Consider the following 21717-nt stretch of genomic DNA (forward strand, 5'->3'; position numbering starts at 1 on the left):
TGAGTCCCATGGAGTTGGCTGGACTGGAGGGAGTGAATTATTGCTCTGCTTTGCAGTGGTGCTGGGATGCATTCAGGGGAAAAACACTGTAGTAATAAAGTTTTAAGTAATGAGGGACTGCCTGGCTAAAAGGCTTAGCTGTGAGGTCTTGTATGAAAAGAACCTGCAAGGCTTCAGAGATTGCATTCCAGAAACTGGCTTTGGATGATCTTTAAAGAGAAGTGCAAGTGCAGCTTGGTGAAAGCAGCTAGGCCTTGACTGAGCAAACATTTACAGTAAATTTGGCATTCATTTCGGTTTTAATGTTACTCAGATTTTTAAGGGGAGCAAAGCACCAAAAGCCAAGCAGATTTCATCTGTGCTTGATTTCCAGGTTTGATTGGAGAGCAGAAAACAGGGAAAACTCCTCTCCCCTCACAGTACTATTGCTGTCTGTCCATCCCCATCTGCTTGTGCTGCCCTAAGCCTTAATGCCAATTTCATAACACTTAGGTGACCTTCTAACTGTGCTTTTTGGCTTGTTTCCTACACGCCAGCAGCTCAGGGAGATACAAGGATGACACATGAGCGAGCACACCCTTGAGAAAAGAGGATTTTTTGGAAAAAAGAGCTGTGACAATCTCAGCAAGAGAACTGCCTTGCTCGATTCCTCTGCGTTGTCCCACAGCATCGAAGAAATGCTTGGCACAACTGCCACGTTACCTTTGCTCCCAAACAACCTGCAGGGCTGCTCAGCTCTGAGAATCTTCAGGCAGCAAGAAAAAAAAAAAAAAAAAAAAGGAAAAAAGAAAGGAAGGTATAACAGGGAAGAGATGAGTGGTGTTCGGGCTTTTATCTGGGATGGTGCAGAAGATACAGGAGATCTGAGGCTTTGCTTGCCTCCTCTAGCCCGTCACAGCTGGCAATGATTTGTCCCTTTGACTTAAAAATTTGCTCACAGTGTGTGTAATCTTTTCCCATTGCACATGATTTTTAATTTCATTGTAAAGTAGATGTTAGGAGATAGTGTAAGACTGTCTGCAAAGCACATCTGAAATTTCAGCATGCAAGTGAGTGTAAAACATTTGATTTGATGCTGTTTCAAACTAATGCTTGTTAACAGCATGGCGTACAGGTAGAGAAAGTATAAAAATATGGTGTAATGCAGTGGAATGAAAAAGGATCTTTCCAGTGCTATTCTGAGAAAGCAGCAAAAATAGCCCAATGTCAAATGCTGTTTGATATCACTTCTTAATGTGTCCAATACACTTATTCTTTACGTGAGCCCACTGCTATCTTGCTTATGCTGCAAAAATTCAAAAATACCTATATTAATCTTTTTTTTTTTTTGGCTCTAAGTGTACCAAATTAGCTTTTTGGTTTCATTCTCAACTCCTTATGTTTTTTGTGTTGAGTAATCGATGGCATTCCTACTTTCATGTTGTAGAAGAGAATTTGAGCTTAACAGCTCCGTGTACTGTTTGCAAAATCTCCTCTCTCTGCAGGGGGGATGAATCCCATGCAGTTTCACTTCTTGCCAAATTGAGAGAAGGTGGCTGCAAGGAATTGCAGCACTGGCATGTCTGCTCTGACACAATGCTGGACAAGAAGGAGCAGGAAGAAAGCAAGACCAAAAGCTTCTCTGTGAACCCTGGCAGAGCGTGGTGAGAGGTTGGATTTAATTCTAATATTAAAGTAAGCAATGGTAATATTAAAGTGAGCAGATAAATGGGAGAAACAGGTGTCAAACATATATTGCATAGTGCATATTTTAATTGCATATTGCATATATTGCTTCATTTATATATAAATGTATATTGCATATTGCATATTTTAATTGCATCTATTAAAATTCAACAGCATTTTTGGCTGAATTGGCTGGTCAGTGTGCCCTGGCAGGACTGGGCTGCTGTGCTGTGTGTAACCTTTAGGCAGAGCTCAGCTTGCAGGCCTGGGTTCTGTGCTGACAATACCCACACTGTCTCACTGACTTATTTTGACAGCTGACGTCCGGTTACTTTCAGTGATTTGCAAAGCTGACATTTCCCTTTCGTGAACCTGAAACTCCTTTCTGCTGTATTGCCCAGATATTTTGAACAAGGCAGCAGTGAGAAGCAGGGAGAAGAGGGATCCTTTCTCGCTGGACCTGGGGAGGGGGGTCCTACAGCAAATCCGAGGGGTGGAAGGAGCTGGAGTATAAACAACAACTGGGCCCCAGATCAGTGTACTTGTGGTCAGGGGCTTATTTCTATTAATTTGTCATGCTATAAATGCCACACTACTGTTCTATTCCGTAGCAGATATTCTCCTGATCTTACAATATTTTCCTTCCTTATGGTAAAGTGTATCTGACTGAGCCAATTTATACTGACAGCTTTCCTAAGTTAACTTCTCTGTGAATTCCCAGTTCATTTAATATGTTTTCCTCGTGCTTCCCACATTTGAGCTACCTTTGTTCTGTGTCTGAAGGATAGGAAGCTGATAGTTATTTTATATTTATATTTCAAGGCTGCTTAATGTTTAATGAGGCTGAATGTGTCGTAAAAAGCTTCGGAACACTCAGGCTGGTTAATATTTCATGTCGATCTACAGAGACAACTATATTGATCTTTTAAGCATCTGCTAAACAAGACAAGGAATAAATTAGATTTTGGTCAGTTTGATTTGGCTGGTGAGTTAAATAGCTTTTAGAGCATTATCACCTTTTAAAATGTTTTGTTTCCAGTTGAATAAAGTAGATTTTAAAGGCAGTATTTCATGTCGTTTCTCATTGCTCTTCATCTTGCCTGTTTCATTTCAGCTGTGTTTGTGTGTGTTACGAAGGGATGCAGGAATATAGAGAGGGGATGTTTGCACTGGCTGCTTGATGCACCCATAATTAGACCTTCTGAAGCCACAGTGGAAGGGCCCTACTTGTCCCTGTTGACTGCATTTTGGACACAGGTTCCCACTATTAAACTCATTATTTGCATCACAGCTACATGCCTAGAAAATTCTCTGCAAAGCTGGACCATGAATACAGTCTGATTCAGGGGAAAACCTACTTTACCCCCAAGTTTCTTATCCCTGTGGACCTATTTTAACATCTTGTATGCAAGTTTACTTTTTGCCAGCTTTGGGGTAACAAGCGCAGAAAATGGATTTCCTTGCAAAAAGAGGAAAAATAAATTATCACATCCATTCAGATGTCTACAGAATTGTCCTGTAAACCTACTGCAAGTGTAGAAAAAGGCTTTACAAAGGTCCTTTAATACTGAAATAACTTCATAACGGGTTTGTGATGATTGTAAGTTGCCAGATTCCACGCTCAGAACACGCAGCACGTGTAGAGCTGATCTAAATTAGACATTTTTATTAAGAAGCTGAGTAGGCAGCCTTGGCACAGAGCCATGGGGTTTGAATGTTAGCTCAGGAATAGGTCATGAGCTACCTTAGAGAAAGACCCATGCAGGAAACACTTGGCAGTTTGACTAAACTCAAGTGTAAGTTACTGCATTTAATGTCTCCATGAAACCTGTACTCTCCAGCCTGCAAGTATACAAATACTTTTCTGGTATAGAGCTAACTTTTAAATTATTTTGTAGGCAATTAAATATTCCAACTCAGTATAACCCTAAATAAGTCTGTTTCAGGTTAGATATATTGAAGTTTATAAGGATATATGGGAATAATGGAATAATACTTCTTTAGTCCCTTGCATTTGTGGAGTTTTTTAATTGATTGTTTAACAATACTTTGCTGTATTCAGTTTGGAACAGATGTAATATGTGTGAAAACTTCATTTCTTTGGCAGAAAACAAAAGTTGTCAGTTATCAGCTGACAACTGGGGAGGTTTGGGTTTTCCCAGAAATGTTACACCTGGACTGTTAACTGAATTTAAAATTTAAGCAGAAAGAAAAAAAAGGCAAAGGAATTGATGCAAAATCTGCTAAACTAAGAGCAGGAATGAAGAGAAGGATACCTCTAGGATACCTCCCCAGCACTCCTTTTGCTTCATTCCTGCTGCCCGTGGAATTTCCTTGTGAATTCATTCCTTTAAAAAGATGCTCCCTATGATTTTAAAGTGTCTTACCTACATGTTACCATGTAAAAATTTCAGGAAGTTTTTACCATCTGAAATCTGTTGCACTTGTTATTTGATGGGTTCTCAACTAGCATTCCTTCCTTTTATGTCCCAGCAACCTGTGTGATGCAGTGAAAGCCCAATTTAAATTTAAATTTAAAGCTGGAGGGGGGGAGCATTGGGAGTAATTTGGGGGGGGATGTCTCTGACCTGTCCCTCTCATCAACACTATGTTCTGTGTGTCTGTGTCACCTTACAGTTGATCTAATGCTCAAAGCTCATCCCCACTTTTACTGCTTCCTGAAACATTCAATTCTCTGACTTTTACCCAAACAGGAGGCATGTCCTGAGAAGCCCTGAGGACATCAGGCTCCTGGGAGTTCAGTAAGCACAGTAATTACTTCAAGGTACATTTTCAAAAGCTACGCTATTTTTTTATCTTTAGTGCTCCCATTGGTCCTTTTTAAAGCCTGTCAGGCTATTCCCATATAAAGAAAATATTTCCTACACATCTCGATGCATATCTAAATTCTTGATATGATGGAACATTGTCATTTCTAATGTATGTGTCCCCCTTAATTAGTACTCAGATTCTAATTGTACTCATTCTAATTAGTACTCAGATTCGGGATCGTGCCATGACTTGTTCTGCACAGCTGTTCTGGAATTTCAGGTGTGTGCTAGTTCCAGATCACAAATGTGGCCAACTTTACAAATAAGGCCAACTAAGAAACATTTAAAAATACTAAAACTTCAGAATTTAGCCAGCCAGACCTTATTTGGACCCTTTATGATTATGAAATAAATTCTTCCACAGGGAAAACAATAATGTGCAGTGTATGAAACTGAGCTCTGCTGCCCTGAGAGCCAACCCTTGTGCTGAGGATGGCTGTCCCTCACTTATCAACAGGAATAGTAATGCACAGCCAGGACAATTCTATCCTTGTCACTGCCATAGTGAAGAAATGCTGTTTCTTCCTTTATCCTGTGGGGAGGCAGAATGCAGGTGTGAAATTGGCTGTTGTGCCCCTTGTTCGCTGTTTCACACTAGGGGAAAGCTGGAATGGCTTGTTCATTCTGAGGTTGCTTTGAAATCCATCATGACTGGGATAATCATTACAGCACTCGAGTCTCAGGGACATCAGCCTTACTGGTGCCTGAAACTTCAGTGGGAAATGATGCTCAATTCTCCCTTTGAGGTTGGTGAATATGGTTAATATGCTGCTTGCTGGAACACAGCACAACTGAACTGGAGCCATGAAAAGAGAGAAGTGGCAGATGCTTCCAAGTGCTCGGCTAGAGGCCAAGTCAGGTTTTGCAAAATGTTTAGCTATGAAATCTTTTTCTGTCGATCCTCCTGTCACTCTGTGAAACTCACTTCATTTGCTAAGGGTGATGCCACCATGACTCAATAAAATGCTTCAGGCTCCCTGAGCAGACCACTGTAGACTTCACACACTGCCTTCCATGAACTAGACTTACACCCTAGCTACCTCACAGGAGTATGAATCAGTCTAATTCCTAAATGTTAGTGCTCAGTAGTAGTATGGAGATCAGGATCTGATGGTTGTAAGGTTACTTCTGACCTCCAGTCCCACCACTCCCTTGTTCTGCTTGCCTTTGGCTGGCCAAGGCCTTAGACTAGGCCTTAGAGTAGTTCTTATACTCCTTAGAGCTGGGAGTTCATGATAACTTCACTGGGATCAAGATCAGCTTCTGCAGAGCAAATATTAAAACATTATGCAACTATTGTAACGAGAGCAGGATGGGCTGTGATCTCCTTTCTCTAGGGAGTTATGTACAGACCCTTTTATTGGAATAGGAGACAGATTCAACCTGACTGAATCATTAAATGGAGTTATAAGACAATGAACGTTAGCCACTTAGCTCATTTCATCAATTCCAATAATTTAAACTGCACGGGCAATAATAATGGCTATTCCAGGTATCTAAGAAAGAAAAATGCACCTTTGATGCATTGTGGCACAGGCATGGTGAAAACCCTGAGTTAATGGAGGATCTATGTAATAAGTTACCATACAGAACCTGCAGTTGGAAATATATAAACACGCTTCCCAACAGAATTTCACTGTGTCACAATTGATTAAGAAAATCGGTAATAACTGACAAGATAGGCACAAAATGGATTTTCATGTTGCTGGGATGAAGTATGGCTCCCAGCAATTAATGGTTTTAGTCATATTAAGAAGATAAATAATGCTATCTGACATTTCAGTATTTCACATTACACTAAAATTTTGTAATGTTTGCTCATAATATGAGTTGAAATATGTTACCTAGGAAAAAAAATGTTATCTCTGGAACAGTCAAACCCCATTAGAAACCTTAGGCTTGAAAAATCACAATGTTAACAGTTATGTCCCCTAGCAAAGGTTTGCTTTCCTTAAATAGTGTTAAATTTAAACCCAGAAGCTCTAGTCTCTTTTGGAGTTACTCTTCCACAGTGCATTGAGCTTGAAAAGGAAATTTAGTGCATGGAATGTACTGAATGTTAGGAAGAGAAACACCATGGAGAACTGCAGAAACAGGGGAACCGTTAAAATGAAATCACATCAGGGATACTTATGTTCTCCAAAACTCTTTCTACATTCTGCTTTATTGAAAAAGCTCCTAATCTTAATATGACCCCATAACCCACTATTGATAAATAATTTTATTATTTTAAACCTCATTCTAATGGGTATGTTTGCCTTTTTCCTAGGTGGATGTATGCTACCTGAGTATCATTCTTTTGAGAAAAAAAGAAAATCTTTTTTATGGATATAAATTTTCAGTTCCTGTTGGTGTGAAAAACTCCTCTGATTTCAGCATTCTTACTCACGTAAGTACAGTTTTATCCTGGAAAATACCAATGTGTTCCAAGCAGTAAATAGGAATCAAGAACAAATATGAGAACACGATTTTTCTCTTGCATGCTGCTAATTCTGTTCCAAATTCATTTAGTAACGTGGAAGAAAATGTGATTGCTTGTCAAAGCACAGATGTGGTTTTTTTGTTGGGACGGTGCACAGTGCACTCAGAAGTGTCATGTTTAGCTGAGGGCAACAATGCTTAGTGTCTCAGCACCCAACTCCCACTGAATTTCAACAAGAGTGAGCAAACAACCTTCCCCTGGGCTCCAGTGAAAATCCTTGGCTTAGCATCCAGTCTGAGCTGCAGTTTCACTTGCAGGAAACAAGTGTTTTTCTGAGGTCTTTTAAGGTATTGTTTCCTGAAACAGCAGAAGATAATCTGAGTACACAGAGAGTACTGAAAATCTGTTAGCAAAATATGTTAGTTTGATAAAGATTGTCAGGATTATCGAGTACAATAAACCTTTCCAAATCCAAGCCATAAAGAAAATATATAATCATTTACATGTGCCAAGATACAATTTTATTGCTTCCCAGATAACGCTGCATTTAGGCTCTTATTTAACTTGAGGGTACTGTAAAAGCAAAACTAGTTCAATTTTATGACATTTGCCCTATTGTATGTTAGTGGGAGAGGTGGGGATTTTTCAGAGACATTGCTGGCAATGTCACAAGACGTGCACCCCAAAAGCTTAGTAGTGGGATTACTACTTAGTACTTAATAGTAGTGACATGTAATCTCTGTCAGACCCAGCAATCTACATTTCATTATCTTCAACTGCAAGATGTAAAATATTCCACCAGGGTTGTTGTATGACCTTATAAAAATGACACTGTTTACAGAGGTCACAGTTCTGCACTGTCTCCCGATGATTTTCACAAATGTGTTGAACTGCAGAAGTGTCTCACAGTCTCAAAGCTCCCCTCTGGATGGTTATGGGACCAGGGTGTGATGTTTTACACCAAACCTTCCAGGAACCTCCCAGAGAATGTTTCTGTGGAGTCCTGATCTCCCAGTATTAGCGTCCAGAACAAATTCTGGTTACACTACACTTCTTTTTGGCTTTTCTTTTTATTTAATGAGGCAACAAAGAACAGTTGAGGCTGTATGTCCAGATGCTTTCGGAAATGACCACCCCAGTGCTTTGGGAATTACTGGCCTTAGAGGCTTGGTTTGTGTTTTCACATCACCTCTCTGCTAATCTGTGTTAGTCTTATTGCACCTTCACAGTATCAAAAAGAAGTATTGGTTTTATTGTGCTTATTTTAAAACCAGTACAGTTAAAAGCAACCAAACTTAGAGAAGTTGGTTATATAAAAATATACATGTAACAACTCACATTATACAGTAAAAAAGAAAGCACCTGTGTGGAAAGCTTCCCCCATTTTTTGGAAGGAGAGCTGTCTTTAGAGTTGCTTCAGTAACATGTACTTAAAGGTATATATACACACAAACCCAGAACTTCAGGCACAAGAATCTTGCCACTCCTCTTAGTGGCAGAGGAGGCAGAAGGCCCAGAGGGGTGATATGTCTCATTCTTTCTCCATCACAGAGCTGCTGCCATTCACACTGCGTGAACAAGAGTAGGGCTGGGCTGAAGTGTGAAAAGCAGGAGATAAATTATGCTCCATGTGGCACAGTTCCTCCCAGGAAGCAGCAGGGCCAAGGGCCCACAAACAGTTGTACATTACCCTGTTGTGGAAGGAGCAGCTGCCAGGCTGGGCTCTGCACCCCTGGCTGGGAATGCTGGGGTCAGGGACAAGGGCCACCTGTGCATCTGCACACTGAAGCAGGAGCTGGGGGGCTGCTGGACACTCCTGCAGCAGCACTGGCCCAACTGGCACACAGGAACTGCCTGGAGACAAAGCTGGTATCAAACTCTTCTCTGGGTGGGAGGCTCAAAGGGTTACCTCTAAACTGTTACATGCTATTAGAAAAGACAACTAAATAACTTAAATCTGTTTAGACATTAGGGTTCTAATCCTAGCTGCATTTCACTGTGGTGAAAGTGGGTATTTGAAGAAAATACTTGGCTATAAAAGGTCTTTGCAATGTTTTTAGAAGTTCCTTTTCCATGTCAGGCTCTAACCTATTCAGAAAATTTATCTTCTTATTTTTTCAAAAATAAAACTGTAGTAACTACATACTGTATTTAACCATGTGAAAGGAGTAAAAAAGCTATTTCTACGTGGTTTCTGAGGTAATAAGCTGGCATGTTAAAAATAATATTAATGTAAGTCATTCAGTTGTGAGTGTCCCTTGCCCATCTTCCCTCCAGGAGGGGATGGACATGGTGATTTCAGTAAAGTGGAGGAAAGATGTGTGGTACACTGGTTGGGACACTGTATCATAGTTCATCATGGTTTCTCGTGAGGTCCTCCCCATAATTAGTAGCTTGACTTCCAACAAACATATTCCAGTTGTTTAGAACTTCCTCTTTTGTTAGTTTTTCATCCTGGTAGAAGGAAAAAAAAAAAAAAAAAACCTATGTAAGAATATTTGCAAAACTGAGTCGAAGACACACCAGCACAGACTTGCAAGAGCCCTGGCAAATAGACTGTTCTTCACAGCAGCAGACTGGAAATTCAGACTGGAAATTGCAGGTTCAGCAATCACTTGTAGCTGTCACAGTGAGTGAAATTTGGACCTCAGTGCAAGACAGAAGTCCCACAGGCTTCAGGTAGGTGAAATTGCTAACTGAAAGTTCTTTGTAATGCCAAGCAGTAGCAACAGCAGGTTAACAGTGGATTACCTGGTACACAGTTTTGCCCTCTGGTTTGGTTCATCTTCCTGACTGTAAAAACAAAAATCCTCTGGTGCACTTTGTGGAGGGTGGTTGCTTATGTTAGCAGTTTACACTTTCTGTGTTCAGAGTATTTCGGCTTGCAGGTTCCAACTTTGCTTGCATTACACTTCTGAAGCCCACCATCTGGAATGTACTGTCCCTCATCAGAGTCAGTGTTTAAGTGAAAGATATGTGCTTGAATATAGAACTGAGAGTGGTTTTGCTACCCCTACATTTGAGTACAAGGAGTATCTAAATGTAGTTTTATTTTCCTCTTTTAGTCTATATTAACATACAAAAGTCATGAGCACTCTTTAAAGGAAAAAGGGTATTTTTGCTGTGTTAAAATGTCCAGGCTTAAGGTGATAGTTTCTCATCACACCTACGGAAAGCCAGGGGACCTTCTGGAGCTGATAAACTGTATTTTGCTACTTTGTAATTCCAACACTACCCACTGAAACTGGTATGCAAACATTCCTCCACTAGCAATCCTAGCCTCTAAAGAAAAGTTATTAGGAGTAATTTCTTCCAACCTAGTAGTTTAAAAAACCCACAAGACCTTATATGACTTCTTCAAAAACAATACTAGAGCACCACATACCTTGTCCACATCAGATTCGTAGACTAAGTGCCTGGCTTCAGCTAGGGCATGGTCATAGTCCTGGGGGAGGATCCAGTGCTGGATCTCATCTTTGTCCATCTTTCCATCCTTGTTGAGATCACGAAAATCTGAAAACTGCTCACGCTCTGTAACCACCCAGTCGGGCTCTGGTCCACCCTCTTCATTTGCAAACATATCAGCTGGAGGGGAAATAAGGGTCTTGAGTCCTATTTACTTTGCAAATTAAGTACAAACTAAAGATATTGTCACAGTGTTCCTCAGAGGGGACTGAACTTTTCACTCTTTGCACAGTGTCTCTGTACAGAAAAAGAAATGTGGGGTGTACATAGAGTAGCTGTATCTTCTCTCAGGCCTATTTCTTCTCTGCTGGTGATTCTGCCCATTCTCACACTACCCTGCATCATACCTGTGCACTGCTGCTGGGGCTAACAGGAGAGGTGAACGTGTTCAAAGGCCATCATCTGAATTTCAGAATCAACAAAATCCTCTAAGGATCTCTGGTTGAACAGCAGTCTTAAGCTTTAGTGCTAGGCTCAGTCACATGGGGAGGAAGGAATTCAGCCATTTTATCTTGTCCCTGCCAGCAAATGTCTTTGTGGATAAGATCAGACTCCAGCCAGCAGAGTGATTACAGGAAAAAAGGCACAGGGGGAATTTAGGCAAACAAAAATTGCTAAATGGAACCTGCATGCATTTGTACTGCTTTCAAGAAGGCTGTGTAAGGGACATTCAGCTTAGTAGACCAGTTCTCTTTTAACCATGCAGTGCTGCAGCACATTCCAGTAGAAGACACTCTTCCAGGAAGACAGGGCTGGAGAAGTCACGAGTCATGGTGCATTCTGTGAGGAGGCACAGGCACAGTGCACTTGTCACAGACTGCTGCCTGGGCAGGGAGCACTGTTTGTGACAGGATGCAGAGATTACACACACGAGCTGCTCTGCACATCACTCCTGTGCTACATTTTGGAAGCACTGGCAGGACCACGCCACAGTGGCAGCTGCTTTCTGCATAAACACAGGAGAGGCAGCAGTGATTATTAAACCCAACTGACTTCTAAATGTTCTTTACATCACAGGGCTTTCCAAATCATGAGTGGTGTGTCTGTGTCATTCTCCTGGTCACTGTGACTAATCCCTTCCTACTCAGCTTATTCCTCAAGCCTTCCACTTCTCTCTTTAGAATTAAAGCCTGCTTTGTGGTACTGTTCCTCTCCTCACCTCTCCAGCGCCTTTTGGATTTGGTTTTCAGGGATGTGCTAAGGAAAAGTGTATCCACATGGATGGTGTGAGGTCAGAGGCTGGCTGGTATCTGTGGGAAACATAAATGCTGAATTCAAAGGCAGGAATAACCCCCCCTGCCCCTGCAGTGTGAGTGTGTACACTGGGCTGAGGCTCTCCATTGTCACTGTCCCCAGTGTCCCTGAAATACTCTGGTACCTGCCCATGCACACTGGGAGTTTAGTTCTCTCTGCTCAACATTCTTATAGGTATTTTGCTCCGCTTGTGTAAATCCAAACCTAATTTTGTAAAAGACAAAATGGGAGGAAAGAAGGGAAAGGAGGGGTGGGATCATTCTGTAAGCTTCAGCAAATCTCCCCAACAAATACTCCCTCTACAGACTGAAATTTTTGGACTTTTTTTTGTTGTTCCTTACAAACTACCAAAGAAGTGATTTAGTTTTCTGTTGGTTTCTTAATCCCAACTTCATCAAAATTTAAAAAAATTACATCTGAAAAAGGAAAGTAGGAATATTTTAAGCATAGTTTTCTCAACTCAGGAAGAAAACTTCAGACAACACATTCACTTTCGTTTTTCATTTTTTAAAGTGCAAATTATATTGTTTATTTGAAGCAACTGACATGTCCTGTCAATTTGATTTTTATCATCCTTGCCAATGTGGGGTGATCGTGACTAGAACATTCTATGTTCCTATCTATAGAAGACAAGAAAAACCAGCATTCACATGGTAACAAATGTTGACAATTACCTTATAATTATATGTAGGTAATGTCACTGAATGAACTGAAATTACTGTGGAAATTATGCTGCTCTGTTATTTCAGTCATAGATGAATAGCATTCACTTTCTGGGCTAAATATAATTTACAAGGAACAGAACCCCCTGCCATTAATTAGCGTGTATATATTGTTCCTGATTCTATGTGAAGTGATCTTTATAGCACCACTAGAAACAGAAAGCTTCATCCAACTTTGCACTAATGCCTTCTTAGTGTTACTTTCTGGATTTAAAACTCATCAAAATATAATGGTATCATCAGGACAGAAGTATGGGCTTTACTTACTAATTAAACTAGGAAAAAAAACTACTAGGAACAAGGTGAATTTTCTCTTTTTGCAATGCTTGCTTCCCAGGTGTTTTGGATATTTGAGAACCATCCAAACCTGGGAAAAGTCTAGGCCATTTTCTGATCCTCCTGCATTTCTAAACAGTGTTCAAACAGCAGTTAACATGGTGTGATATACAAAGAATATCCCTGCCATGAGAAATATTATTCCACATTCTCTTCTTTTGTTCTCATATATCTCTTAGCTGAGTTAAATAAGAACAAGAGGAGAATTTGGTGTTGTGAAGCATGAGGAACATTTCCTGGTCATGTTGGTATATACCTAAAATGACTGAGTTGGATGGTTGGTATAAAACAGTTGAGCTGGAACACAGAACTGTTCACTCTGGGTTGTTAATGCTGCTGCAAATCTGAGAATAGGTGAAAAAACAGACTGGAGATTATATAAGAAACAAGTAACAACACTTACCAATGTATTCATCTTGATCCACAAAACCATCCTCGTTTTTGTCTATATCTTCTAAGGTTTCCTGGAAAACAATTTTGCATGAAAGTAATGAAGAAAAAACTGAGAGTTCTGACCATTTAATGTTCTGAGGCCTTGACCTGCCCCTGTACACAAGTGAATGTAGTCTCACTAAAAGCAGTGGGCCTGTTGTTCACACAATGAATATACAAATATCCTTTCATGCTGAAAAAAATTCCCTGTATGAATGAACTGCTTATGTTAGGGGCAGATACCTGCTTGCATGAAACACTCTCAGCACACCCTCCTTTTATTTTGGTTTAAGTCTGTGCCCCAAGATTGTTTCCTGATTCCATGTAGGAGCTGTTTAAGTGCTCTTAAAAAGTCTTTCTTATATTGAGACTTCTAAACCGAGTGAGTATCATGAAAGGCACCCCTTTCTGTTCCCCACTTAGCTATTATGTGTGTCTCTTTCTAAACCCTGCCTGGAAAGGTTAGAGAAGCCTTCAAAGTTCATCCATAAAAGTAGAAACAACAGCATTGATTTTGCTTTGCTTACTAAGACAACAATGTTTTTCATGTGCTCAAACTCCTCTGGGTGCAGGAAAGCAGTGAACTCTTCACGAGTGGCAGCCAAGTCTCCATCCAGATCTGCAGTTTTGAATCGTCTCTCATCTCTGGGCAGCATTTTCTTAAAACTGTGCTGATCAGTTGCATCTTGGAATTCTTCTGGATTTTCTGCCAATGAATCAAGATGATCTCAGAGGTGTTTTCCTTTAAAACATACTAGCAAAACAACGCTGTTTGAGTCTAGAAACAAGAAGGTTTATTGCCAGAATAGCTGTTGTTCTAAATGGAAATTCTCTTCCTCGTGAAGTTTTAAATTCGGGGTCAAGTACTTGGTTTGATTTTTAAAGGTGACAGTAGAGGTAAATTTCTGAGCAAGCCTTCTGTTGCAATCCAGAATAATGGATTTTGCAGTATTGTTTATAATGCCGCACTGATTTTTTAATCTGCCTTTACAAGCACCACTGAGGCAATATTTGGGGTAGACTTCATTCACAGAAGTTTTCTTCTTTAGGAATCAATATAATCCACACAACTTTTCAGTTTCAAGAAGAGCAAACCAAGGAAATGTGGTTTCAGAAGGTGGCAGACTGACTGAAATTACCTCAGTGCTACGCCTCTGCTACAGGGAACCTAACAATTATTTTCAGTTTAAAACAATGGCATTTTTTCAGAGTGTTCAGTGGCATAAAAGGAAAGCTATTTGATATAATTTTTAAAATAAGATCATTAAACTGACTTTAAAAATGAAAAATACTCATAACAATTTCACAATTCACGTGTTGGGAGACAAACACAGGTGAAAAAGACTGGGCCGGGAATTACAGATGGGAATTTTAAGTATTCATTAATACAAGCCCACAGTGCTGCTCTCCAAATCTTGGGGCTTAGAAGGGAGCAAAGAGAAAGGGCTGAGAAGGGTTCCAGGGATAATTCTGCAGGGACTGCGTGTCAAATATTTCCTTTCACAAATGTAACAAGCTCCATTTAAATCTAAGGTAGACTTTGGAATTATTACTGCTACAGGAAGCTTGCTCTAGAAACTGCCTCTGTGGTAGGTAAATATTGTCTTCTCATTTCCAGTAAGTATAAATGGTCAATTAATACTGATTTGTTGCTCTGTCAGTATTGCCCTTTAGCTTAAGTGATCTCTTCTCCTCCTCTTCCTTCATTAACTTATAAAAGCAAAGGGAACATGGAGGGGGGTGGAGGGAATTCAGGTATATTTTTTAATAGATGTTTCTTTTGCCTGATTTGTTAAGGATTTTCATTTGCTGTTGATCACAGCCTGAAGCATGTTATTCTGCAAGAATGATTTTAATCAATAACTTTGCTATAGCTTGGACACAGACTAAATTTTTAACATCTAGACTTAAGATTTTAGAGACTAAATTCACAAATACAGTTAATTAGGCAATATATTATTTTTTCAATTAAAGTACCCTTTTCAATATTAAAAAATAATATATTTCTAACTGGAGGAGACTTTAATTCAGCTGTGTCAGTATATTTAATGATACCTCTACAAAACCTTCTGTGTGTTGGTGACCCATGTGCAAAGGGCTGCAATAAATAACTAAAAAGTGCTTTTGACCTCTGAGCATCTATAAAATTTAATGTGAGCTTCAAGAGTCCTAAATGTGACACCAAACTCCAGCTGACTGCAAGACAAGAAATCATGTTTTATAATCTCAAAAATCCTTGATCACACAATCTGTTCTCTTACCTAGATAATAACCATATGTGGCTTGTTTGTATTCTTCCCAGGCAATTTTATCATCCTTGTTTAGATCATAATCTTTCCAAACTTTAGCCACATTTTCATAGATGTAGCGTTTCTGTACTCGTTTAATCCAGGTTTTTAATTCCTCTGTTGTGATATAGCCGTCTTTGTTGTCATCTATTCTATCCACAATCTTCCTGTAAAAAAGAGATCAGCATCTTTAAGAGCTGGCAGGAAACCAAACTGCATGTCAGGCCAATTTTAGTCATCTTTATCTGTCCCTGATTTTCCACAAAAACGGAGTGCCCCAAACTCCTAAGGCTGTCCTACTGGTTAAGGCTTTCCTGCATTTCACACATCCTCTTAAGGAATGTGTCTCTGTTTGTTATTCAGCATTGCCACAAATAATTCAGAGGAACTTGCACAACCAAAATTAGTGAGCAGAGAATACCTGGCTTTCTTTTTCTTAGGTTGTGCCTCCTGTCTTAGGGGCATCTGTTCTTCACTGCCTACAGGGAGTGGCCATGCTGGCTCACAGCAGGAGACACCAACTTCACTTCAGGACAAAGCCTGTACCCAAACTTGCTGGAGGCAACCAGGGCAAAAATCCAGGACTCGGTGGACACCTGCAGTTTCTTCTTTGGCTTTCCAGCAGGCTGACACCAGGGTGAGGTGAGTTATTTGACTGTGTAATGCTGGGGATGTACACCAGGTACAGCCTCCCCTTCCATGCCTGTCCCTCCACTTGTTTCTTTTCTTTCATTCCCAATGGAAACCAGTATTGCTGGTGCTGCCAGGAATGCCTGTTACTCACTAAAGCAGTATCAAGTCTGCAGCAGGTCTCCAGGCATTGCTGGCAGCTGGGCTATAAACCTCTGTCCAGTGTAAAGCTGCCAGCACTGTTTTAAGCACTGTTGAAATCAGCAGGAGCGAAACATTCTGCACACAGCTGCAGTTCAAAAAAAAAAAAAAAAAAAGGACAATGCTCTCTCTACCATTTATGTTCTCTGCAACTAATCTCTCTGCAATTAATCTCTCTGCAATTGATAAACTCCACCATTTTGGGGCCAAGCTTGTAAAACCGGCCGCTGTGCCTGTTCTTAGAATTGAGCACATCCACCTTGGCTCTCTGGCACATCCAGACTGGCTTTGGGCACACCAGCACCCTTCACCCTGCCCATGAGGTGCAGGGCCAGCCTGTCTGCAGGTCCCCTGTGCCTCATGCAGTGCCCAGCTCATGGAATACTGACGTGCCATTGGAATGCAGGGCTAAGAGCAGGAGCTGACTTGTCTAAATCCTGACTTGACATTCAACAGGTGAGCTCCCTAAACCTCCAGGCAGCCACAGGACACAGGGGAAAAGATCTGCGCTTTTAAACATTCTTTCCAATTCCACATCTTGGTTCTCCACAAAAAAATCACATTTGGCCAACTGGAACTGTTCAAGTAGTGAAGCAATGTCTCTTCCCAAGCCTTTGTTACAAAAGGTGTTGCTGAAATAACAGCAGTAGCTTCCGCTGAACTTCCAGCAGTCTTGTCTGATAGTATCAGACTGAATCTATGAACACGCTGCTTCTGAGTTATGGAGCAAAAATGCTGAATTTCCTTTCTGAATTAGTGAAGTGTGGATTAACTGACTAGAAAACCTTTTCTGTATCCATCAGTTGCCAGTGGTCCCCTTCCCTCCATGATGGACTCTGTTTGTCACCTGATTTTCCCCACAATGAATTTAATTTCATTTGTTTAACTGGTATTTCTTTCTACTGTTAAGGTATTAAATGATTATGCTGGTAGCTCTTGGCAATGTATAACATCAAAGAAGTCAGGACTGTGTACCAGAAAATGTTTCATGCCTTCTCCTTTTCACCAGTTTTTATAGGTCCACTGCATCCACGTGCACTATCCCAGCCCACTTCTCAGCTGAAGATGAGGACAATAAAACAGTCTTGACTACAGGCTCCCAAAGGCACAGGTAAAAAGCTGCTGTATGGACTGTGGACCTCACTTTTTACTGTTATTATTGGGATGATCAATGTATTTCCTAAGCAAGGTAAAATGCCCTATAAATACAGCAGCATACACTCTGGTTAGAGCAGCAGACTGTTTTTGTTTTCTCCCAGAATTCATTTAAAAATAGCTTTTAATTCAATCTGCCTTCTTCCTAAAAGCCAATCACTTGCTGAGAAGTGACTCTGTTTGTAACCCACTACAGAAGTTGCCCATAACAAAAATGGGGAGAGAGGGTTCAGCATGTGACTATTAAGCCACAAGATGCTTTTTTTAATCCTCTCTTTACCTCCCAGTGTGCTGCTATCCAAAATTACAAGGCTGGGAAATGCTGGAAGTTATGAAACTTTCCCAACTGCTGCCCAGGAGCCACATCCCTGATGCTGAGATGCACAGTGCTCACCCCACAACGTGTCCTCAGAGGGCCACTTCAGTCACCTCCATTTAAAAGGTAATTATTGACTGTGGCTGTATCTTAACGTGTCTGTGTCACCTCTCCAAAGGGGAGATCGATGGAAGCTAAAACTTCTTCCTGAGTTAGCATTTGTAAAAATTGTTTAAAAAACAGTTTTGTTTTGTTAAACATATTGTTATTGTTAAATCATATCCCTGACTGAATTATCTGTAGTGAGTGCAGACCGATATTAGGAGGGCAGGTCCATTTTGGTGATACAACTCATGAGAATGTAGGTCATAGTCATGTATGCTGAGAACGTGGCTTCTTTTGCTCCTTCCTGAAACAATGAGCGTGGTAAGCCCTTCATCTGTTTACTCACTGAGACAAACAGCAGTGACAGCTTTGAGAAGGATCAAGAGGTTACTCAGTGAGATTACAGTGCTACTGCTTATGGTAGGACTAGACAGAAAATTAGCAAGTGCCACTCCCTGTGGAAGAGAAGGCTGGGGGGAGAATCTTAGTGAGAACATGCAGGTATTTTAAACAATCTTCTTTGTGCTAACTACATTAAAGGATCTTTCTTTAAGTCCTATTAAATTTAGCTCTGCTTAGTGATCTGGCTCCCTGTAGGTGTAAAGGAGGGAGAAGCAGTAAAGTAAGGCATGGTCCCTGCTCTTTGCATAAAGAGCAGTGTGGAAGTAATAGCAAGTGGAACACTGTGAGCAAAGAAGTCACAAGTGGGCAAGCTGCAGGAAGGTGCTTGTAGTGGACTCGTAGCTGTAGAGAAGGAATGGTTTGAACTCGATTAACACTGATATGGTGTGGGCAGGTGTCCCAGGGGCAGGGAGCTGCAGCAGCAAAGCCCTCCGGCAGCAGGTCCCTGCGCCAGCCTCATTGCTGTGGGGCCAGAAAAGGCAGCAGGGAAAACACCAAAGCCATGAATCCAAAGTCTGCTCCTTTGCAAAACCAGAGGGGTGTGAGAATTGAAACCAGAGGTTCGACCCGCAGGCCACTCTGGGGTACAGGGTCCTACAGTGGGGCTCAGGGCATTACTGTGGAGAACATGGTCCACTGTGGGGTACAGAGCATCACACTGGGGTACAGGGTCCCACTCTGCGGTTCAGGGCACCACTCTGGGGTACAGCATCCTACACTGGGGTACAGGGCACCACTGTGGGGTACAGGGTCCCACACTGCAGTTCAGGGCACCACTGTGGGGTACAGGGTCCCACACTGGGGTACAGAGCATCACACTGGGGCTCAGGGCACCACTGTGGAGTACAGGGTCCCACTGTGGGGTACAGACCATCACACTTGGCTTCAGGGCACTACTTTGGGGTACAGGTTCCCACACTGGGGTTCAGAGCACCACTCGGAGGTACAGACCATCACACTGGGGTTCAGGGCACCAGTCTGGGGTACAGGGTCCCATTCTGGGGTACAGAGCATCACACTGGGGCTCAGGGCACTACTTTGGGGTACAGGGTCCTACACTGGGGTTCAGGGCACTACTGTGGAGAATAGGGTCCCACTCTGGGGTACAGAGTATCACATTGGGGTTCAGGGCACTACTTTGGGGTACAGGGCACCACTTTGGGGTACAGAGCATCACACTGGGGCTCAGGGCATTGCTTTGGGGTACAGGGTCCCACACTGCGGTTCAGGGCATTGCTTTGGGGTACAGGGTCCCACACTGCGGTTCAGGGCACCACTCTGGGGTACAGGGCCCCGCTGCCCCTCGGACACTAAGGCAGCCCCAGGCCGCCTCCTCCGCCCCGTGCCCACCTCGGGCCCTCCCCCTTGCCACGTCTCCCGCCCGGGCCGGGCGCTCACCCCAGGCGCTCCCGGCTCTCCTCCGGGCTGAGCTGGTCGAAGCTCCGCGCCTCCTCCTTGCCCAGGAAGGCCTCGTGGTCGTACTGGAAGCCGGGCCGGTCGTCGTGCTGCGCGGCCCCGGGCCGGGCCCGCTCCTGCCGCGCCATGGGCTTGCCCAGCGCGCCCGCCGCCAGCAGCAGCAGCAGCGCGGGCAGCGCCTGGCCCGCCATGCCCCGCCGGCCCGGCTCTCGCAGCCCCGCTCCGCTGCCCGCCCGGCCCGGCACCGCCCCGGCCCGGCCCGCTCCGCCCCCGGCCCGGCCATTGGCGGCGCGCCCGGCCCGGCTGCGCCACGTCCGCACGGGGGCCCGGGCGGCGGGGCCGGAGCGGCCCGAGCTCAGCCTGGCGAACACCGCCAGAACAGCTCGGAACAGCGGCTCGGGGCTGTCCCGCCGCTGCTGCTCCTTCATCCGCATGATGGTTGTTGCTGCCGTCGTCCTGAATCGGTTGGGAAAGGATTTTCCCAACAAAAGTGTGATTTTAACACGAACAAGCCGACCGACCCCGGCACGCTGCCTTGGGTGTTGGTGCCCCAAAAGTGTGAAGGGGAAAGGTTGCCAGCGCTCTCACAAAGGATATTTATCGAGATGGGGGTCACTGTCACTTGTAAGGGAACAGAACTTGGTATCCTGAAAATGTGGGAGGGGGGAAGCCCAAACCATATAGCAAAGAACAAAGTTCTGTTGTTTTTTTTTTTTTTTTTTTTTTTTTTTTTTTTGCCTGAAGTGAAATTTATTTTGTTCACAGTTGTGAAAGTCTCTAGGCAGAGGTAATTGATTCTTTTTCCCAGTATGGTTCTTTTTCCTGTGTTACACACGTCGTTCACAACTCGAGAAATAGAGTGTAGAGAAGAAGATTGTCATTGTGCGCAGCGAACTGCAGGGTAATGACCCTGTTGCTGAGGGGTCCTGTGGTTGAGCTGTCTCCACCACCAAGGCTGGTTTGCCCATTGTTGCTTTGGACCCGAGGGTGTTACTGTTCCAAATTGCAGCAACTGGTTGGTCAGGCCAGCCCACAGGGCGTATAAAGCACGTCTGATGTGGCCTTTGGGTGTACCACTAACATGGATGTGCAGGATGCTGCACCAGACCACGGCTTCCCCTTGTGCTGTTGTTACACGGGTGGAACTCCTTTTGACCTAAACCTCACGCGTAGCTGAGCTGTGCCTGGTAGAGGATTTGCTTGTAATGACCGCAGAAATGTGGTGGTGGAGATTTCCACGTGTGCTTTCCTCTGCCTTTCGCGACTCGTGCACAGAGTGAATGAGAGCCGTGCAGGGCTGGTGCTGGTTTGCCCCACAACCATTGGCAACAACAGCAGATTTCGAGCGTTTAAAGAGTCAGATATGTTGGTTTGTTACTTAATTAGACAGAGAGGAACACGAATGCACTCCCTGGAGCTCAGTCACATGAGCTGCCCGGTGGGCAGTCTGTCCTCTGGGGCTGTTTGTGCATCCACGACTTCAGTGCGGTTTGGTGAGAGCTGTGATGTGCGTGTGGCAGCTTGAAAGTGGCTCAGCTGATCAGACCAGCTGTGTTTGAGTTTCCAGAGCTAGTGAGATGTAATCCTTCTGCTGTGTTTCGGTTTATTTGTTTGTTATTAAGCATCTGCCTTCAAAACCAAGTTTTTGTTAACGTATTCAGGAATCTCATATTTGTGCAATAATACAGATATGGCTCTTTTTTGTGAATCCATCTTCTAATATTCCTGTCTCTGCTTCCTACATCTATAATATTGTTATTAACGTTATTCCAGAGCTGGGTTTGTGCTGAATTTTTAGCTTGCATATCCACAAGTGCCCGAGTGTGCTGCTAGTTAAGAGACAAGTCATTTGCATGGGTAACAGGTGGGCTTTACTGCCCATTCACCCCATCAGTGTTGTAATCAAACATCAGCTTGATGCTTGATCTTAGCAGCAGAGGGATATGAAGTTATTTGAAGGATGTGGGAAATGAATTTCTGTGTTTTGTTGTCAGAACAATTTGGAGGCACTTCTGTGAGGGGAGCTACAGTAAGAGCAATGCAGAATGGGCTAAGTGCATGCATGGTCGTTCACTGG

At 42.8% G+C, this 21717-nt stretch overlaps 1 protein-coding gene across 1 annotated transcript; it reads right to left on the minus strand.

The window, feature by feature from the left end:
• Positions 1–8149: 8149 nt before the first annotated feature.
• RCN1 (reticulocalbin 1) lies at positions 8150–19843 on the minus strand. Its single transcript, XM_053946574.1, has 6 exons — positions 19623–19843; positions 15389–15582; positions 13655–13833; positions 13099–13159; positions 10304–10503; positions 8150–9372 (listed from the first exon to the last, which is right to left on the minus strand). Exons 1-6 carry the CDS (start codon positions 19829–19831, stop codon positions 9265–9267), a joined length of 951 nt encoding a protein of 316 aa, XP_053802549.1. The 5' UTR covers positions 19832–19843; the 3' UTR covers positions 8150–9264.
• Between the last annotated feature and the right edge of the window lie 1874 nt (positions 19844–21717).

Source organism: Vidua chalybeata, chromosome 6 (assembly GCF_026979565.1).
Source record: "Vidua chalybeata isolate OUT-0048 chromosome 6, bVidCha1 merged haplotype, whole genome shotgun sequence".
Classification (NCBI taxonomy): Eukaryota; Metazoa; Chordata; class Aves; order Passeriformes; family Viduidae; genus Vidua; species Vidua chalybeata.